At 32.6% G+C, this 21,345-nt stretch overlaps 2 protein-coding genes, 1 long non-coding RNA gene and 1 pseudogene across 4 annotated transcripts; 1 reads left to right on the forward strand and 3 right to left on the reverse strand.

The window, feature by feature from the left end:
- Window positions 1–1,942: 1,942 nt before the first annotated feature.
- On the reverse strand, window positions 1,943–2,558 carry LOC106320641. The gene is made up of 3 exons (XR_001265883.1): window positions 2,222–2,558; window positions 2,105–2,154; window positions 1,943–2,026 (listed from the first exon to the last, which is right to left on the reverse strand). It is a non-coding gene; the product is annotated as an uncharacterized LOC106320641 (long non-coding RNA).
- A 1,921-nt stretch (window positions 2,559–4,479) lies between these two features.
- LOC106320640 (vacuolar amino acid transporter 1-like) lies at window positions 4,480–6,715 on the reverse strand. Of its 2 annotated transcripts, XM_013759014.1 has the most exons (5): window positions 6,589–6,715; window positions 6,016–6,119; window positions 5,612–5,926; window positions 5,319–5,509; window positions 4,480–5,070 (listed from the first exon to the last, which is right to left on the reverse strand). In XM_013759014.1, the coding sequence occupies exons 2-5, from the start codon at window positions 6,104–6,106 to the stop codon at window positions 4,552–4,554; spliced, it is 1,116 nt and encodes a 371-aa protein (XP_013614468.1). In that variant the 5' UTR covers window positions 6,107–6,119; window positions 6,589–6,715; the 3' UTR covers window positions 4,480–4,551. The 2 variants fall into 2 exon arrangements, with proteins under 2 accessions (XP_013614468.1, XP_013614467.1); XM_013759013.1 differs by having other exon boundaries at window positions 5,319–5,926.
- Window positions 6,716–8,128: 1,413 nt separating this feature from the next.
- Window positions 8,129–11,734, reverse strand: LOC106320638 (annotated as a pseudogene).
- Window positions 11,735–12,901: 1,167 nt separating this feature from the next.
- Window positions 12,902–21,297, forward strand: LOC106320639 (golgin candidate 6-like; the record flags this gene model as incomplete). Its single annotated transcript, XM_013759012.1, is given in 20 exon segments — window positions 12,902–13,135; window positions 17,275–17,463; window positions 17,538–17,605; window positions 18,324–18,333; window positions 18,481–18,627; window positions 18,714–18,787; window positions 18,867–18,936; window positions 19,103–19,156; window positions 19,260–19,302; window positions 19,305–19,405; window positions 19,485–19,541; window positions 19,626–19,665; window positions 19,668–19,738; window positions 19,830–19,901; window positions 20,222–20,407; window positions 20,542–20,584; window positions 20,587–20,626; window positions 20,747–20,795; window positions 20,869–20,934; window positions 21,008–21,297. Coding segments are annotated over 20 exon segments (1,904 nt in total), but the record flags the coding sequence as incomplete, so codon positions are not given.
- Between the last annotated feature and the right edge of the window lie 48 nt (window positions 21,298–21,345).

Raw genomic sequence — 21,345 nt, forward strand, 5'->3', positions numbered from 1 at the left:
AGTCAAAGTCTTGTTCGTGCCCTCCTCGTTGCAGTTTGCCGATGTCTTTACAAAGGGGCTACCGACCAGTTTGTTCAATGATTTCAGAACCAGCCTAACCGTGTGTCAACCCCACGATTCGACTGCGGGAGGGTGATAGAATATGGAATATTCTTCGCCTAAGAAACTGAGTCTGTTTAGATAAGATCTTTGTATATCTTGTAAATCCTGATATTGTGTAACAACTTTGGGTATTTAAACCATGTTAATAGAACGTATCCCACAAGGGAATTTACCCAACTTTCATCACATTCAATGGAGATCGTGTGTGATTGATTATGAAGGCTTTATGAGGGGGAATCGATTACTGCTTCATCTCGCACCAGATGAAGAAGGTGGAAGATCACGCGATGGAGAAGTCGGAGACACCGCGAGCCCTAATCCAAAACGCAACGTATAATGATACGATGTACAGTTCGACAGGCCAGAATGCGTAGAAAAAGCCCAATAAACAAACAAACTCAATTTTTTTTTTAATTAAACGGTGAGTTTAATGAGGGGGACAGGTGTCGATCCGTTGTAAACCCATTTGATGGCGTGGCACGCCCTGAGAATAGAGGTAGCTCTATTTTATATATATAGATAGATAGATAGATGATACATGCATTAAGTAGCACAAAACCGCCATTGATGTGAGTGTCAAATATAAAACTTTTTTTTTATAACTTTCTCTCCTCCTCCCTAATGGGACATTGTTTCGAAATTACAGAAGAAAAGAAATAGAAGATAAGGCTGAATACAAAAGAAATGTGAAACACATGCGCAGCAACAAATTTAACAGAGTAATGTCTTGATTGAAGTGATCTGGATCACAAGGAGAAGTGCTGAAACCATCAATGCAAGTATGTGTCAATGGTGTTATGCCTGATCGAATTGAGCCTGTTGTTATTCCTAATGTCCTGATCCATACCATATAACTTTGCTTTCAAAATAATCTTGATCTCCTTTTTTTTTTCTTTTTTTTTTTTAATTAAGGACATATGGGATTCTTTTTTTGGTCAAGGTGGTTTCAATCAGCCGTATGGTTTTGCCGGCGTTATCAGATGGATGCATCACTCAACTCCACCTGGTAAATTGAGAACAATTTGCAAGTTAATTGCACAGGCTGTCTTCTATGCGATTTGGAATGAGAAAAACAAAAGGCTGATTATAAAACTTACAAGTAGCTAGAACCAGCAAATTTTTTTATCAAATTATTCAATTATAAGAAAACATAATAAACATGTAAACTATGCAGATGTACTCATTAATTCCAAATGTCACCAAAACCCCAAAAGGAATATGTGAGTTGTTCTTGAGACTACTCACACACTATACAAAGGAATAAGAAATTCAAAAACATATACTTCTACTCCAAATTGTCTTTTTGTGAACACATACCAACTCCTAATTAAACCTCATCATCGCTTCCTTCTGGTCCATGGAGTCTCTTCCTACATTTTGATTGCTTGTTTGTTGTTTGTATATATTAATGAAACCATGATTTAACAAAGAAAAATATCACATTACCTCACAGCCCAGTAAGTAGTCGGACCAACCTCAACAAGTTGGCTTATCTGTGAGAAAGAAACCACAAAAACATGAACACACACACAAGTCTTCTTAGAACTTTGTTTTGGTGGAACCGAGTCTTGAGGGTCTTTTCTTAAGTTATACTCCATCCGTTCTTTAATAATAGACTTTTTAGAAAAAAAGTTTGTTTCAGAAAGATGTATTTTTTGTGTTTTCTATGAAAATGGTAAATTTCAAGAAAATTAATTGACCTTATTGGATTACTATTGGTTAAAAGTTATTGAAAATTGAAAATTACAGAAAACGATACATTTATTATGGTATTTTAATGTGTTTTCTTAATATGTGTGAAAATACTAAAAAGTCTATTTTTTAGGAACGGAGAGAGTAAATGCCAATGATATTAGCACAACCGACACAAAAGATACTTTGCAAAGCAGAATAGAACGTGTTTTCAGCCAGAAACGTATTGAAGCTGCCACCAAAATCAAGGATTTATATTGGTTAAAATTCTCAAGAACACGAAACAATTGGGAAGCATATATTCACTTACAGTCTACTGAAGTCATATATGATGTCATTGTCATGGATGTCAAAAACTTCCTGAAAAGAAAACATCATCATGTCAAAATGCAGTGTCAAGTTAAAGATGAATGTAAGTTTATAAAACCTCGATCTCTTTAGAGATGATATCACTGGGGACTCCGATGTGTGTGTGGCACTCTATGCATGTATAGGCGGGTCCCTCGAGTTCTATCACGAACACCCTTCCCACGAGATCGTGAATGAGTCTAGAGAAGGTTAAATCGAAAACTGTACCAAGAATCAGTGCGTGATCTCCAAGAAAAGAGATAAAAGCTACAAATGTTGAAGACAGTGATTCTACGATGCAAAGCAAAACCCTAGACGACGAGAAAATGTTTCGTGGAAGAAGAATCCATGGATTCTCAGTGACTATGCGATTCTTTTCAAAGAGTTTAACAGAGGAAAAATGCAACGATCGATTAACCGCACAAGAGTGAGAGATTACGGGAAAGAGAGAGAACGAAGTTTAGAGTTTAGAGTTTAGAGTTTAGGGTTTAAATTTTAGGGTTTAGGGTTTAGAGTTTAGGATTTAGGGTTTAGGGTTTAGAGTTTAGGATTTAGGGTTTAGGGTTTAGAGTTTAGGATTTAGGGTTTAGGGTTTAGAGTTTAGGATTTAGGGTTTAGGGTTTAGAGTTTAGGATTTAGGGTTTAGGGTTTAGAGTTTAGGATTTAGGGTTTAGGGTTTAGAGTTTAGGATTTAGGGTTTAGGGTTTAGAGTTTAGGATTTAGGGTTTAGGGTTTAGAGTTTAGGATTTAGGGTTTAGGGTTTAGAGTTTAGGATTTAGGGTTTAGGGTTTAGAGTTTAGGGTTTAGGGTTTAGAGTTGAGAAATGAAGTTTTGGGGATAAGATTTCAAATTTTGAAAAATAAAAAAATTAATATTTTCAAAAGATAAAATGCTATTTTGGTCATTTTAGTTTTTGAGTGCTATTTTTGTGATATAAACTTAGAAATGTGCTATTTTGGAGATTTGCCCTATTATTTATATATGATTATCATTTTTACTTTCTACTTTTTCTTGAATTTTTAGTAAAAGATGAAGAAGATAAATTTACGTTAGATGAAAAATAGACATAGCTAAATTATTTAATCTCCCTCCATTTAAGAAAGATTCATATTCTAGAAAAAAAAATTTGTGTCAAAAAGATACATTTTTTACTTTTTCAATGTATTATTAATGAAAAAGTGTAAATTTCAAAAAAATTTAATGGTGTTTATTGAATTTCCATTGGCTAAAAGTTGTAGAAAATTGTTATTCACAAAAAACAATACATTTACAATCAAATTTTATGTGTTTTCTTAATATATGTGAAAAGTCTAAATATGTATCTTTTTGAAACAGACTTAGTCTTTAAATAGAAAAAGTCAACAATTTTCGAGGCAAGACTGATTCTAATAGCGATTTTTTGGTATATTTCACCACTTTTTTAATAAAAGATGAATGTTCCGAGGTTCTGATTTGTTCTTGTGTGGCTTTTTATGAATAATGAGTATATCAAGATACGTAAATATGTTTTTAATGGTGTTTACCGTTGGTGTGTTCATCAATGCGTATTTGGATAAGGGTTTAGTCGTTTAGATAGGAGGGTTGTCTATATTGCCGTCTTTGAGCTTGTCTTATGAATTGGAAGACTCGATGTCATTTTCGATATGTGCCACATGCATTAAGTAGCACAAAACCGCCATTGTTGTGTAATCTATGGTGTTTAAAATAAAACTTATAAGTATAGGACCAGCAAAAAAAAAACACAGTTATGAAATTATTCAAATTATAAAACAAACATAATAAACGTGTAAACTATGCAAATGGAGTCATAAATTTGGTGGTTGAGGTCCTTGAGGATAGTGATTGATTTATGTAGAAATGAAAACTTACTTTGTTGAACTGATATTTTCTTTTTATAGCAGAATACAAAGTGGGCAAAACTGGATACGCACCATAGCAAAAAGCATACAAATTAAAAGCAAATGAAGAAAGACAACATGCTAGCCATGGAGAAGGATCACGGCATGTTCAAGATTGCTACCGCAAACAAAGACGTTATGAGAAGGAGCATCAGATCCACTCATCTTCTTCCTATGACTCAATTTGATTTGACAAAAGTGACAATAATGAATGTAATCGATGATTAAACTTTAGCAATTGTGTGTATCTACTCTAAATTTCACTAACTCTTTTTTCTGGTTCCTGTCCTATTGTATATAGCGACATCATTTATAATCACGTATGTATAAGTGGATGTTAATATCCACAGAAAGTATAAAGTATGTCACTAATATGTACCCATGTAGAAATATTAATGAAACAACATCCACTATAAAGTAACTTTAGAGAAAGCGATAGTAGAAATACAAACATGTGAATTGATTTAACATCTTTATTTGCTACAAACACTAGCCTCATAATATCAAACTTTCAAACACTAATAACTAACTCTCGAATTGCAATGTAAGTACCCAAGACTCCAATAGGAACACACATAGCCACCATACCAAACAACATGATAGTCTCAAACCCAAACTTCTTGAAACTTCCTGAGATCTTCAAGTAACATAAGCAAGGGAGAATAATAGAGACCGTTACACTCAGTAACGCTCCAACCAAAGACATCATATAACCGAAGAACGGAAATGTCTCAGCGATGACCACACTGCTTGCTATACATAATGTACTTATTAAGAGATGCAAATATGTTTTCTTGGCGTAACGCGAAGGAAACCAATCTTTTATGGTGTTCACTGTTGGTGTGATCATCAATGCGTATTTGGCTATGGGGTTTACGAGGGTTGTGTATATTGCCACCTTTGAGCTCGTCTTATGAGTCGGAAGATTCAGTGTTATTTGCGATAGAGTATTTGATCCGTACATTAAATAGCCCAATACCGCCATTGATGTGTAGCCTATGGTGCATAATATAAAACTTATAAGTAGGACCTGCAAAAAAGAGGTAAAAGTAACATTATTTTAGTTTTAGTTTTCATATATACAAAACAAAATATAAATTCATGCCAGTGGTCACGAGACAAAATATAAATTCATGCCAGTGGTCACGAGTTTGTTGGTTAATGATAGTGATTGATTTATATCTATTCGTGATCTAAAAATATACATAATCCAAATTTAACAATATATATGTGTATTTTAGCAGAAAAAAAAATCTATGTGTAGAAATGATGACTTACATTGTTGAACTGATGTTTACTTTTCATGGAATTATACAAAGTGGGCAACACGGGATGTGCGCCATAGCAAAAAGCATACAAGCTCAAAGCTGTAGGGATGCCACTCCAGTTAATCAGCTTTCCACTTTGACGAAACCCGATTCCATCAACAGCTCCAACCCAAGATATTGATCCAAGAGTCAAGACCGTAGCTAAAACACCACTCATAGAAACATAAGACAAGACGCTTAGATTATCCCACCAAAGAGTTGGCATGATGACAAGGGCCACTGAGGCCATGAACGATTGTTTACCGTTCAATCTCAACCCGATCATTTTGATGTTAAACCCCGGGAAAAGATTGTGAAGATTGTCTCCTTCTAGGATCAAGAAACCAGTGGTGACTAGGTATAGTTCTAGGTGCATGAAGACTGACACAATGATTCTCCCTGGTCTACCAAACGCGCGTTCTCCAATGTCTGGATACGTTTTGACGCTGCGGTCCGCGTTCATGCATTTTGTAATGAGTAAAGATGTGTAGAAAGCGGCTGCGGCTAGGAGTAACAGAAGTGAAAGACTCATCCATCCTCCACGAGCTAGTGAATATGGTACCGATAATATTCCAATGCCTAATACAAGTCACGTTGTCGTCACTAGCATTCAAATTGTTATAGAAAGACGAGTAAATATAGAAGTGCATCGACTAATAAAAGTTAACCTGAAAAAGCATTTAGTGCGTTGAAACATGTCTTAAAGAGAGATGAAGATCCTCCATCGTCAAGTTGTTTTTCGTGGTTATCTTCTTCCATTGCTGACACCTTCCTGTAGAAAAGTAGAGAATGTAATTTTATTTTTGCAAACTAATGCAAAAAGTACTCATAACGTGTACAGTTTGAACTTCTATAGAAAGAAAGTATTATAAATACAGATATTTTGTTACAAAAAAAAATAAAAAATACAGATATTTATTTTTTTGTAAAAAAATGATAAGAGGTTATATGGATGAGTTCATCTCGAGCGAAAACAAGAGAAACGTACGTGATTACTCATAGTGACTAATTTGGAGTTACGTGTGCGATATACAACACTCAAATTACTTGAGAAACAGTTTTTTCTTTGCAACTTTTTTGGGCTATGCACATGAATAGATATACAATTATAATCTCAAAATTTTCAAGGATTGTTTACACACAAAAAACATATAAAGTTTTGTCATCTCTAACGAAGTTTAAGAGATTACATAAAGGATTCAAAAACCGTACTTTTTAATCAAAAAAACCCTAAAATTTACCTGGAAAATAAATGGGAAGAGTTTCTGTAACTCGGAGATTACTTAATCTCCCGAGTGAATCGTTGAACGTGAAGAATGACACAGGATCAGGTAGTCCTATTTAAGTTTTGTGATCACGAAAAAGGAATGAGTGGAGTCTCACGCATATGAAAGTGAAGACAAAACTTTTTTAGGTGATTAGGATTTAAAGTTCTACACGATAGGGATTCGATGCCAACTAACCACTAGATTTTAGCTTCTTTTTTTCTTTCTCAAATCGAAACAACATTCTAAATTATTGACATTTAAATTTCTAATCTATGCAGTCTATTTTTAACCTATAATACGGTCCAATCATTAATTGCAAAATTACAAAACTTTGGAATCCACATTTCAAAATATCAAAAATGGTGGTCATTTTATGAATCATGCTACTAATTAACGACTAAACTATTCTTTAACTTATATTCAAATTACAAAATTATATCGACAATGTTCTATAACTTGCGTTTTATAAGTTCAAATGTATATTACACTTGATTGTAAGTAAAATCTGCACAAATATTTATGTGATTATTTTGATTTTGCTTAACTGATTGCTAGTTTTGGTTCAAGGGTTTATATTGTGTACTATAGGTTATGCTCTCTAAAAAAAAGAAAAGTGCAGTCCAAGTTCATGATAGACTTTGTGGCATGTCTCCTCCTACTGTCTTATTAACTTAGGCCATTAATTCGCTAATTAATTATATGGGAACAAGGCCATTAATTCATATACTAAATCACGAAGTAATCTTAAGATTTGTGTTGATTTCACAATAAAATTAATCTGAGTAGTAGAATCGCAAATCAACTTTTTTAAAAAGATCAATTAATGAAGCGATTGGGTAGCAAATGTTTTTTTTTTTTTGCTAAATTTTGATTAGGTAGCAAATGTTAATACTATAAGCTTACAAAATAAGACTCACCGTCAACTTGAGACCTCTCTTTATTTTTTGTATATAACCTGTGCTTATGTGCTTATGTGAGATAGTGTTTTGTGTTTCAAGGCTTATTTCCAGTCGATAAAAGACTTTTGCACACCCTTGTGATAGACTTCTCTCGCGCAATGAGTCGTGGATGAACATCTCGGACTGTCACCGGATCTGATTCGTTTCATGTATGAAGAAAAATAAGCGTATTGACTTCCTGTTCCTTGTACTTCATCATCATCGTAGTTTTTAGATGTTTTTTCTTTAAGCCTGGAACATTCTTTAGACCCGTGTAGCATGGACGATAATCTTTGTAATGCTCATCTAAAAACACCAGCAGCAGCAGAAGATGGTGATGATAATAAAACTATAACTAAAAATCTCAAAAGCTCTCAGATTATTTAATAAAAAAAACATACGTGAAAGAGAATTTTCATAAAGACATGACATCTGAAGCGAAGAATCTTTGGAAATCCTACAAGAGCCCTTTGACGGCGGACTTAAGAGCCGTCGACAGTCGAGTGAAATCCAATCCAACTTTGGATTATGAATTGACTAAATGACTAGATTCTCCCGGAAGCTCAGATTCTGTGTCACGTACATGACAAGGTAGTGTTCTTTCTCGGTCCTAAAATGCTTTGAATTGACTAAATGACTAGGTTTTGGTTCCAAACCTGTACACATGCTCAACAAACTCATCGATTAAGACAGGGCCAAGCACCTGAGAGTCAAACACAAGACCATAATAAAATAAGCCAAAACATAAACACACTTGTTTTAGTGAGAAATCTAAAATAGATTTTGTACCTTCAGAGTCATATCCTTCTAGATTCTCATGTACACAACCACTAAACGCCAAGACTTGTTGCCAAGTATTATCCTCTGTGATATTGTGCCGTTGGTTTTTCTAACAAGTTCAAAACATCATATTATTCTCGTTAGACAGACAAACACTCGAGTAAACATAACGTTAAAGTACCTCAATATAGTCACACCAGTAGTTAAGTAACCAAAATCTCCCAGCCAAAACCAATTCCCATGCGGTAATAGCTCTGCCTACAGCTACACAATATTCAATATAGAGTAAATACAATGACTGAAGAGAAACAAAAGGTTCTCTTACTTATACTCTTCTGTCCATTCTCACGGCACATGAAGAAAACAAAATCATAAAATCGTGTAAACTCTGAGAAGCCAACCTAAAAAGAGGATTCATACATCAAAAGGTTATAGATCACAGAGGTTCAATTGTTGTAGGAGACAAAAAGAAAACTTGCCATTAAGTCCAGCCATGACATCAACTTTTTCTGCCATAGGGACGCAAGGAGGATTAGCAGCACACTGCACACGACAAGTAGATAGTAAATGATGAAACCCACCTTGCTTGAAACTTGTTCTCGACTAGAGTTAGAGCTGAGTCAATGCTTCTTTAAGATAGTTAGCTCTTTATGATTCCTCGTACGGTTTATTATAAATATTACATAGACCTTAACTTGATCGCATCTCTGCAAACTTAAAGAAACCCATGAGGCAAAGATAGAAACTTTACACAATTGCAGCTTTCAATAACCAAAAGCAAGAAACTTTATACTGAAAAACAAAATGTGTAATGAAATAATCAAAAGTCAAAACCATTTGAGCTCAAAAGAATCCAATTTCTCATAGCAAAACCAAAAGAAACAACAATTTAGGATTCACAGACAAAACCAGTTATTATAGAGATAAAAAAAAAGGTAAGGGACTTTACCACAGAAGCTGCGATATATCTCGAATATAGGGCGATCGAAATTCGAAAAGGATTTAAATCATTAATTAGATCTCGATCCGCGCAATCACCCGGATTTTTGTTTTTATTTATTTTTATATAAACATTTTGTTTTCAATTCTAAATTTTTATATATTATAACATATATGTGTCTATCAATTTTTAAAACATAATAAGTTTACGGTATATTTTTTCCATTGAATAGATTGTTTTAAACTTGTACATGTATTTGTATCTTCTTCTATATATATATTTTCAGATTATTATTTTATTACTAAAATCGTAACTATATATATAAAGATTAGTAAATATATTGCTTTATTGTCATATTCAAAAATATTTTAACATTTCACAAATTTAGAAAGTTTTTAAAAAATTAAACTTTTCACTTCGTAGATTTATATTATCGAGTAAATAATTAAACATTTAATTTTTAAAATAAACTATATAATTTAAAATTTGTTTTCATTGGTTTAAGATAGTAAAGATTAATCATTGTTAGATAATATGATTTTTGTTATTTAAAAAAATCTTTATAATTTTAAAAGTTAACATCGATAAATATTTATATTATTAACATATAGAGGTATAGTATTACAACATTAAATTATATCTATTTAATTTATACTATCTATAAATCCAACGGATCATCTATTGTTTAAATTAAATTATTGATAGCCCAATAAAAATTTCTGGTAGACCCAAAATTTAAATGATAAGATTAGAGATTAAATGTAACATGACTTTCGAAGAAATATGTCCATTAGGTCAATTTTTTTAAAAAATCACACATGAATCAATGGTGTGACTTCTGTTTTAATATATAAGATATATTGCCAAGAGACCCATTAAAAGTCAAACGGACCCAAACTCAAGGCCCATTAAAAGTCAAATTGAACCCAAACTTAAGGCCTATTAAAAGTCAAATCAATGTAATCTGACATACTTTTTTAGAGTTGTTTGGACACAAAGGATAACACATTAATGAAAATTGTTTGAAAATATAGATTACAGATTAAATACTTTCTTTTATTTATACTATTAGCCATTATATTTACAATAAATTAAATATGTTTTTTTGTATTTCTTTTTATTTACAGATTCTATCACTGCATTTAAAATTAATTTAAACTAATTATTTGCAATGGGTGTTGTTTCTTTGTGGTGAAGATTAAAAACACAAACTTAAATATATAGTGTATATTATATAAAACAATTATAGTATTACCTTATTTAGTTTAGTCAAATATAAATATTTCAAGAGTTCAATTTTCAAGAAAACAAAATATCATAAAATTAATAATAATTTATAAACAAAAACTAATGCAAAAAAGTAAATTTTTTAGTATATTAATTCATTTTAAAAAAAAAGACAACATGTTAATATATGAATAGTACAATTGCATCAATTTATAAAAATTCAATATAATATTATGTACAAATAAAAAAAATTATAATCAAACATCTAAATTATAAAATAATATATTCTACTGTATATGTAAATAACAAAATATAAAAAATATACTTGAGATTTTTATATAAAACCAATATTTTATGAATTTACGATAAACACAAGTTAAATCAAACACGCGCGCGAGTTCTAGTTTCTTTAGTAGAAGTTGAAGACATCTTGTGAAACTCATACTCAGTGTTGGAGTTTAAAGAAGCTACAAATCCGTTGCACAAAAAAAGACTTATTCTTGGGTTCACTAGGTTCACCAACCAATATGATTGTGTTATTTCATATTCGATATCTTTTAAAAAAGAAAACAAAATATTATCAAATTATAATATGTTTTTAAAATTAAAAGGTAAAAAGAAATAAAAAAAATAGTAGTAATTACAAAAAAAAAATTAACATCGTCAGCAAAACATTAAACCCTAAATCCTAACCCCTAAACCCTAAACTCTAGGATAAATCTTAAACTCTAGATCAAAATCACTAAACACTAAAACACTCAAGGGTTTAGGGTTTAGGATTTAGGGTTTAGGGATTAAGATTTAGCGTTTAATATTTTGCTGATGACGTTAAATATATGTTTTTTAAAATTCTTTTTTCTGTAACTACTATTTTTTTTTACTTTTTTTTTTAAACATAATATAACTTGACAATATTTTGTTTCCTTTTTTAAAAGATATCGAATTTGAAATAATGAAATTCTATTGGTTAGTGAACCTAGAGGTTCACCCTAGAGGGTGAACCCAAGAATAACTCTGAAATAAAAGAACCTACAATTCCTTTTTTTTACAGGACACGAGGTAGGAGGTAAACCGAGTCTAAACCTATTCCAAAAGAGAGAATTAGTTCAATATACATAAATGGTGTCAAAATTAGCAATCTATACATGATTTAACATTTGTGTAAATTGCTCTACATTTCTTACCTTGGATTTCCAAAAATACTCTTCTTCACACTCTCTTTCGTCTTACACATTCTTACACTCTATTTCCTCTTACACATTCTTACACTATCTTTCCTCTTACATATTCTTACACTCTCTTTCTTCTTATATTCTATTCCTTCCTATATTTTCACATTCACATTCCTCTTATATTTCACATTCATTTTATTAATCTCAATTTAGAAAAATTACGAGCATATGAAAAAAAATATTTGGGGGATTTTCCAAACTGTCTAACAACAAAGACAACACGTAAATGTTTCAACTAATGTAATTTGTAACCGCCGCTAAGATATATTGTTATATATGATCTAACATAACATGTATCAGATAACAAATTATATATCAGCTACCATAACATGTATCAAGTAATAACCAATCTATCAATTTTTTTATACCAAATTATATATCAGGTAACATAACATATACCAGATAACAAATATTTTATCAGATAACAAGGAGTCTATGTAGCAGGTAACATAACATATACCAGGTAACAAATATTTTATCAGATAACAACAAGTCTATGTACCATGTAACAAAATAATTTATCTGATAACAAATAATTTATCAAAAAATGTATCAACTCGCAAATCATGTATCTACCAATTTGTTAAGTAACAAACCACCAATTTATTAAGTAACAAACCATGTGTGAAAAAATGTATACTACAATCGAGACTAATAAACAAACATATTTTGGAATTACTAACATGATTTATTTGCCTAGTGTTTACGTTTTTTCAGAAAACATAGAAGAGTTAAGTAATTGGTTTATTTGCTAGATAAAGACATGATTTTCTAACCTCTAGACTGACGCTTACCAGACAGTGCACGTGAATCGAGTTATAGGCTAGAGGGGTAAAATTGTAAACGAATTTATTTTGGTCACCATCATGATAGATTGCAAATTATGGTTGTTTCTGGGTATATGGACGCCAATTATCTCATTCCAGAATGGACCAAGAAGGGACATATTAATATCAAAATTTTAGTGATCGTAATACAAAAGTTGTCCTTAAGATATGGCATGCCGTAATTAATATGAAGACCAGGTGTTAAACTTTCATGAACGGAGGCGAAAAATAATAATTTCTCTCTTGCGAAAAAATGTGCGATTAGGTCTCCCCTTGTCGCCGCCGTCACCGGGTCTCTCGCCTGAGGACGGGAATCTCCTATCCCCTTCCTTCTTACAAAAAATGGTCTCCTTAGTGTCAGATCCGTCGATCCCTATTCCTCCGTTGGAATCAACTAAGCTTTCGGTCAAGGAAGTCAAGGTGCTTGACTCTCAAATCGAAGTCAAACTCCAGATTCCCTCTACTCCGGCAGTGATACCAGCCCCCTCTGCTCCGGCGTATGCCGAACGGTTCAAAGCGTCTCTCAGAAACCTCAGAAAGATATCAGACCCGACCTATCTCGAAGATGGTACTCCAGTAGTGCAAGCTCCTCCGGCCATCTTACTCCAAGCGATATTTAATTGTGTTTTTCTAGTAATAAAAAGAAGAAAACCATATTTATGAGACTCGACTGTTGAAGATGAAAAACGGAGAAAACAAAGTGTCGTAGGCAGAGTCTATCTAAGCTTCCCTCAGATGTTAGGCTTCAAGAAGTGATATCGATTTGGACCTTTACATTTCTCTGGTTTTAAAATATGAAGAAGCTCAGTATTTTTATTATCTTCTGAAGATTAAATGACATGGCAGAAAAGAACATTCTGATTGGTTGATTTAATTAAACGACGTGACATGCTTTTAAAGTGAGTATTAAGTCATTTTAGTATTATAAGATAGTTATTGTATTTTGTGGTGAAAATATAAACAAAAACTGAAATATATAGTATATATTATATAAAATAATTTTTAAATATATTATTACCCTATTTAACTTAGTCAATTATAAAAAAATCGAGAGTTCAATTTTCAAGAAAACAAAATATCATAAAATTAATAAATATCCATAGAAAACTAATGGAAAAATTAAAAAAAAATTAGTATGTTGTTTCCTTTAAAAATAAATTAACAAAAAACAACATTTAATATATAAATAGTACATTTGTCAAAATAATAATAATATAAATAGTACAATTACATCAAATTGCATCAAGTTATAAATTTTTTAATATAATATTATGTACAAATAAAAATATATTACCAAACATTTATGTTATAAGATAATATATTCTACTCTATAATATTACAAAACATAAAAAAATATACATAAGATATTTTATAAAACCAGCGGTTTATGAAGTTAGGTTCAACATAAGTTAAATCAAACACCTGCGCGGGGACGCGGATCAATTTCTAGTCTTATATTGAAAAAGAGAAATTTTTGAAATTTATATATTCTATAAAGGAGAAATTACATGTTTACCATTTTCATACTACCACTTTTCATTTTTACCACCACTAAAGGGACATTTTCAAAAATACCTTATTCATTAAGTGACAAAAGACTTTTATGTCCTATTTCTTTATATATATAATAAATAAAAATTTAAATAAATAAAAATCTAAAAAAATAAAAAATAATTTTTTTAAATATTTTTTCGAATTATACTATTTCGAAATTCAAACCTTAAACCCTAAAACTCAACTCTAAACCCTAAACCATCAATCCTAAACTTTTTTTTTTTAAATACGAACCCCAAACCATGAATCTAAACCCTTTTTTTTTTTGAAATACGAACCCTAAACCCTGAAACATCAACTCTAAACCCTAAACCCCGAAACATCAACTCTAAACCCTAAACCCCGAAACATCAACTCTAAACCCTAAACCCCGAAACATCAACTCTAAACCCTAAACCCCGAAACATCAACTCTAAACCCTAAACCCCGAAACATCAACTCTAAACCCTAAACCCCGAAACATCAACTCTAAACCCTAAACCCTATAAACCCTAAACCCTAAACCCTAAAACATCAACTCTAAACCCTAAACCCTAAACCTGCAACTCTAAACCCTAAACCCTAAATCCTAAACGCTAAACCCTAAAACCCTAGAGTTGATGTTTTAGGGTTTTGATTTGAAAGTTTAGGGTTTTACGGTTTAGGGTTTAGATTTGAAGGTTTAGGGTTTTAAGGTTCGAATTTCGGAAAAATTGGGTTTAGGGTTTACGTTTAGGGTTTAGAGTTGATGTTTTAGGGTTTAGATTTGAAGGTTTAGAGTTTAGGGTTTAGAGTTGATGTTTCGGGGTTTAGGGTTTAGAGTTGATGTTTCATGGTTTAGGGTTTAGAGTTGATGATTTAGGGTTTAAAGTTGATGTTTTAAGTTTAGATTTAGGGTTTAGGGTTTACGTTTAGGGTTTAGAGTTGATGTTTTAGGGTTTAGATTTGAAGGTTTAGGGTTTAGGGTTTAGAGTTGATGTTTTAAGTTTAGATTAGTTAACCATATTATTTTTTTTGTCAAAGTTTATTAAAAGGTTATAAATGTCTTTTACCTTTCATTAAAGATGAGGGTCAAAGTGGTTAGTGTAAATATGAAAAGTGGTACTTTAAAAATGGTATTTTTGGCGATTTCCCTTATATAAATAGTTTATTTAAAATTTTATATGTATTTTTTTTATATAACTTTCTCTTGAACATGGATATTTAATCCAGACCAAAGACCAAATCGAACCGACCCAAAACATATGTTTGGTTTTGGTCCGGGTCCAAAACAAATTACCTATTTGGTATTTCTTTTGGACCCGCCTGTGTTTGTTTGAGTTTGGGTCCTACCTGAGACCTAGTCAGATATATTTTGTGTATATTAGGTATATTAAGGTATTTCAAATATGTTTCCGGTATTACATATATTTTTTAAGTTTTGAGTTTGAGTTTACAATAGTTTTGGGTGTCTGGTAAAATTTGATTTTGTAAAAAAAATGGGTAGTCGGATAAAATTTTGGGTATTTTTTTGTTCATCGGATTTCGAATAAAAATTTTCCTAGGTAATTAAATTTTTTTGGATTTTTGTTTGGAGTTTAAAGTATTTTTCTTATTTTGGGTATTTTTCATATTTTTGGATATCTAGAATCTTTTTGGATCATAAATACCCGAACTGATATGTCCAGATCTGATATATTTACCGTTGTGCTTGTGGAAATATTTGAAATATATACTGCAAAGCTTTATTTACAGTTATAGGTTATAACCAATTTTATGACGTGATATTGTAAAAATTATAACCAAAAAAAAAAAACATTTCATCATCGTGGTTAGACATGAAACTATAAACATAGAACAAACAGTGAATCAGAACCGAAGCAAAAAAAAACTCAAAACTAAATTGATATTCACAAATAACTAAACGGTTCCTATCTATTAAAACCGAAAAATCAAAATCGAACCTTTAAATATATTATTGTTTTGATAAATATAGATTTCAAATATGGTGGTTTCTATGATTGAAATGATATACAAATTTTTAAAATGTGATTTTTTTTCAAAATATAGTGGGTCCTATATCTTTGTTGAAATTTTTAATATTAATCTACTTATGTAAAGTATTCGAAATTTAATAAAATGTAATTTTAGATAATAATTTTCTGATCATAAAAATATTTAACAAACCTGTGAAATTGGTTTTAGAATTCATTTATGAAACACTTAAAGAAAGAAACAATAATACTTTTCTGTTAAAAAAAACACTTAATCATATACAACACGAATATGTTTGTACGTCACCTAATTGCAATAGGAGGTGGACCCGAGAGATTATAATATTTCATGTCTAACCTATTACACAAGTAAGAACAATATAATATTTTATAGTCTTTAATTGAATATTATATATTTTAGATACCTCACCATTTTGTAGTGCAATTGTATCGCGGTATTAATTTTTTTTGTTTTATAAATTTACATTTGTTTTCCGTTTAAGTGTTCTATATTTTTTTTTATAAATTTACATTGCAGATGTATCATATATTTATCATAATTTATTTATTAGTTATTCTTTTATTGTTTCCGTATTTAAAAGTAAGATCTTTTCTCTGGGATTTATTACGTGTATTTAAGTTAAGCTAACTAAATATATTTGATGAGATATTGATTTCAAATCTATTTTCTTTATATTGCTAAAAGGCCATATCTTTTTTCTTTAAAATGCTATCTATGTTTCCAAACAATATTGATGTGTAGTGCTATTCTTTTCTAAACAAATATATGATGCACTTTAATTTTAATAATATAGATAATACATCAAACAATCACATCTCTCCGTGGTAGCTCTGAATCGAACCAAATTTTTTGATTTGGTTTAGTTCTAAAAGTTTTGAACATTTTGGCTTTAGTTCAGTTTAATTTCGGTTCTTGGTTCGTTTAGTTTAAAATTTTAAGATAAAAATAACCCAGCTAACCAAAATTAATTGAAAATAACCAAGTTTTTTTTTTTAAATTTAAATTTATATCTAACCGAAAAAACAGCTCTTGGTAAAATTTTATAAATTGAAACTAACTGAAAACTAAACCGGACTAAAAATTCCCGTTCAATTCGGTGGAATTGTGAACAAACTGAATCAACCGAAACTGAACCGACCAAAAATGAAACGGCACGGCATTCAATCGAACACCTTGCGCGCACGTAGACTGAAGTAGTGGAGAACATCAACGCTGCGGATTTAAGCGTCAGGAGATGTACAGCGGCACTCTCGCCGGCTCCGTACGGTCGCCACGTGTTCCTTTGCTACAAGTGGCTTCCTCGCGTCGAATCCGAAGGTCTTCCGCATCGTTTCGCTAAATCGTTCAAGGATCGGAGAGCTGATTTCGCTGTTGAGGTACACCGAAACCGTTTAGATTCTGTGAACAATCAATCGCTTATGATGTTGAGATTTTCTGTTGTTAGTTGTAGACGAAGCTGACGGTGTGTGGTGAATCGGATGGAGATGTGTTGGTTTTCCCGGATATGATCAGATACAAGTGAGTTTATCGATTTTTTTTCAGCTAGTTGAAATAACTGATTCGGATTTGGTTGTTAGATACAACTGATTGATTTAGAAACTGGTAGATAGTCAAGATTTTGAGGTTTTTTTGGATTATAGATATGATGGTGGTGGTTATGAAAGGCGTTTTCAATCGTTCTGCTGATAATGCGTTTATGTTTCTCTGTTAATGGAGTTTTGTAGCTGGCTGTTATGGATAGGTTTGGGCATTTGTAACCGAATCTGATATCCGAATTGAACCTGAACTAAGACCCCTGTATCTGATCCTATTTGTAAAAAATGAATCCAAAAATTTGAATTAAAACACGCTAAAATGAGTATTCTAAACCTGATAAATACTTAAAATATGTAATTTCATATTTTACATTTTAAACGCATTATCCGTTTTACATTTTATAAGACACAGAGCTAATCCATTTTACATTTTAAAAACTTACAAAGTATAAAACTTTATTTTTGGTAGCCATATCATATAGCTGTAAAAGAAAAGAAAAGAAAACATGGAGGTAATGATCTTTTGAACCATCATTTGGTCTACTGGTTAATATCGATTTGGCAATACAAGAATGGCATATGTATTCTGCCTTTGAAGAATACAAGCCCAAATTCCCAATCCGCATCCTTTTGTTTTCCACTATTTGTCTTTCCATCTCTTGAACTATTATTGTTACTGAATCTTTGTTGTTGAGATGCAGATACTACCCTGTTTTCATCTTCCTCCTCATCGCTGCTCGAAATATAATTAGCCGGTGCATCTTCTGGTACCGTGAGATTTTGTTATTGAGTTTCTTGTTGATCTGACTGTGTTGTGCACTTTTGCTATGTGTTAACTTATTGTATTGTTCTGTCCAGGTTCGAGGTGCCTTAGAAACTCTTCTTGGCGCTCTAACGCCAATCGATCATGCAAGGGCACAGAAGACTGAAGTCCATGCGGCTCTCATGAATTCCGATTTGCTCTCCCGCGGAGCTGAAAATATCACTCCTCTTTTGAGTTTGCTGGTTAGAGTTTACTCTATATTCTGAGTCTTGGTAAATTTGTATGCGTGCATCATATCATATGGTTTGATCTCCTCGTGGTATGGCAGGCGGAAGAAGATTTTTATGTTCGATATTACACTCTCCAGATTTTGACAGCTCTTCTGATGAACTCTCAAAACAGGTATATATTCTTACAGAGTATTAATTCTGTGCCATCTTTCGATCTTTATGCTGTAGTCTTTTGTTGACGGTCTCTTCAGATTGCAGGAAGCTATTTTGACTACTCCTCGCGGCATAACTCGGCTCATGGATATGCTGATGGATAGGGAGGTAACGGTTAACTATATCTTGGATATTTTCAACGTTGCTATTAGTTTGTTTAAGAGTCTGGTATCTTTTAGCCTTCAGTTAACCTCAAATAAGAGTTTGATAGTGAACTTGGGAAGGGATGAATATTATGTTTCATAAACTTCTTTTTTTGGTGCTTGCCTTGCAGGTAATCCGGAACGAGGTTTTTTTGCTTCTTACGCACTTGACCCGTGAAGCAGAGGTGAGATAACCTGCTTATATCTCTAACTGTTCGTTTTCTGCTGCCTTTAGCTGAAGTAGCCATCGAATCTGATAGATCTCGCTTAATGATTAATTACTTGTAGGAGATCCAAAAAATTGTTGTCTTTGAAGGTGCATTTGAAAAGATTGTAGCGTCATCAAGGAGGAAGGGGGTTCAGATGGCGATGTGGTTGTGCAGGACTGTCTGGAGTTGTTGAAAAATCTTCTTCGCAACAGTTCATCAAACCAGGTTTCAAAAGCTTTGTTTATGTTCTGTATTTTTCTGTTTCATTTACTCTGCACATAGGCTGATATTTGAAATTGTACAGATACTACTAAGGGAGACCATGGGTTTTGAACCAATCATTTCAGTTCTAGATCATCGAGTGCTTCTCTCATTTTGGATTGATTCTACTAGCTAGTGCAACTTTGTTAATAATTGTCCTTCTGAATGAACAAAATCCTTCTAGACTGTTAATCTACTTTGTGCACTGGAGACAATCAATATGCTGACATAGGAGGTGCAGTTACGGACCCTGGAAAAGATTCAAACAAGCTGGCAAATAGAACGGTTTTAGTTCAGGTTTGTGTTACGATGTAAAAATGTTGTGGCTCCCCATTGTTGACCGAATCAAATATGTTACTTAGTATATCATATTTGGTCTAATCAACAGAAAAAACTGTTAGACCACCTCCTGATGTTGGGCGTTGAAAGCCAATGGTCGCCTGTTGCTGTTCGGTGCATGGTAAGCAAATCTCCGTTAGTCAAATTCTCGGTCCCTTAGTCCTCCCCTTTCTTGTTATTATTCTAATTTCTTTTCTGATTTGTGCAAACTACAATAATTCGAAAATTCCATTTAACTTCTAGAATTCTTTTGTTGAACCTTGTTTCCAAGTTTATCGTGGAACTAGTGTGTTTATGGTTTTTTATCTAGAGATTTATGTATCATCAAGGCAACTGCTGAGCAGTTGGCTGAAGTCCAAGTTTTCTATAGATGATTCTTTTCTAGTCACAGTAAGCTTAAGTATCTAATGAGTCTTCTACTTTGTGATTCTTTGCTACTAGACATTTAAATGCATTGGAGATCTGGTTGATGGTCATCCCAAGAACCGTGATATCTTGGCTAGCAAAGTTCTTGGTGAAGATCGACAAGCAGAACCTGCACTCAATTCTATTCTCCGGATCATCTTACAGACATCTAGTAGTCAAGAGTTTGTTGCTGCGGATTATGTCTTCAAGACCTTCTGTGAGGTTTGGAACTTTTATGTTATATGTTATTATTTTGATAGTGTAATGTAAGCTTGCAGCTTATTGTTATTATAATTGCATAGTCTAAGTATGTGACGCTCAGAAGTGTTACTTACATTCTCTAAAAACGTTTTCACAAAAATCGGGACGGTCAAGCAATGTTAGCTTCAACTTTAGTACCCGAGATCCTCTAGAAGATGATGTTAACATGTCATTTGGAAGGTGTTGTCTTCTTTTCCTTTCTCCTGCAGCTTTCCACAGTTTTGTTTCTGTTTCATTATCATTGCGCTTTTGACTTAATGCTCTTGTATCAAATCTTACTGGAGTTTAAATTTGTGTCAGTATGTTATTACGAGGCATTTGCTCTGGTGAAACTGATGGTTATCTTGAGGTAAAATTTTTTTTGCCTCTCTGTTGAATGTAATTTGTACGTCTTCAGATCTTAATCCATTTATTTCAAACAGACATGTTGCAGAGCTGCGAGCATTCTTTCTCATGTTGTGAAGGACAACATTCAGTGCAAGAAAAAGGTAATGACTTTAATGCCACCATAACTTTATACATTAGGTTCTGCATTGGCTGACTGTTTCAGAAACTCAACAGGCTTTGAAAATAGTACTCGAATCACATGTGCCTTCCATGGGAACTCCAGAGCCTCTCTTTCAGAGGATTGTCAGCTTCATCTTCTCTTCTTCCTCCGAGGGGCCTCGAGAGGATCATGAACCGTTGACGAGAACAGCCACGCCTAGCGAAGCCGAGATTGAGGATGTTGACGTGGCAGGTGCGATGGATAAGGGGAACGAGGATCACCCGATGCTCATATCGTTGTTTGATCCTAGCTTCACAGGCTTAGTGAAGAGCCTTGAAGGTAGCACTCAAGAAAGGCGGCCCTGGTGATATTCCGTGTTTTTAACGGTTTTAAACTCGTTTTGGAGCAAATA

This window comes from Brassica oleracea, unplaced genomic scaffold, assembly GCF_000695525.1.
Source record: "Brassica oleracea var. oleracea cultivar TO1000 unplaced genomic scaffold, BOL UnpScaffold00992, whole genome shotgun sequence".
Classification (NCBI taxonomy): Eukaryota; Viridiplantae; Streptophyta; class Magnoliopsida; order Brassicales; family Brassicaceae; genus Brassica; species Brassica oleracea.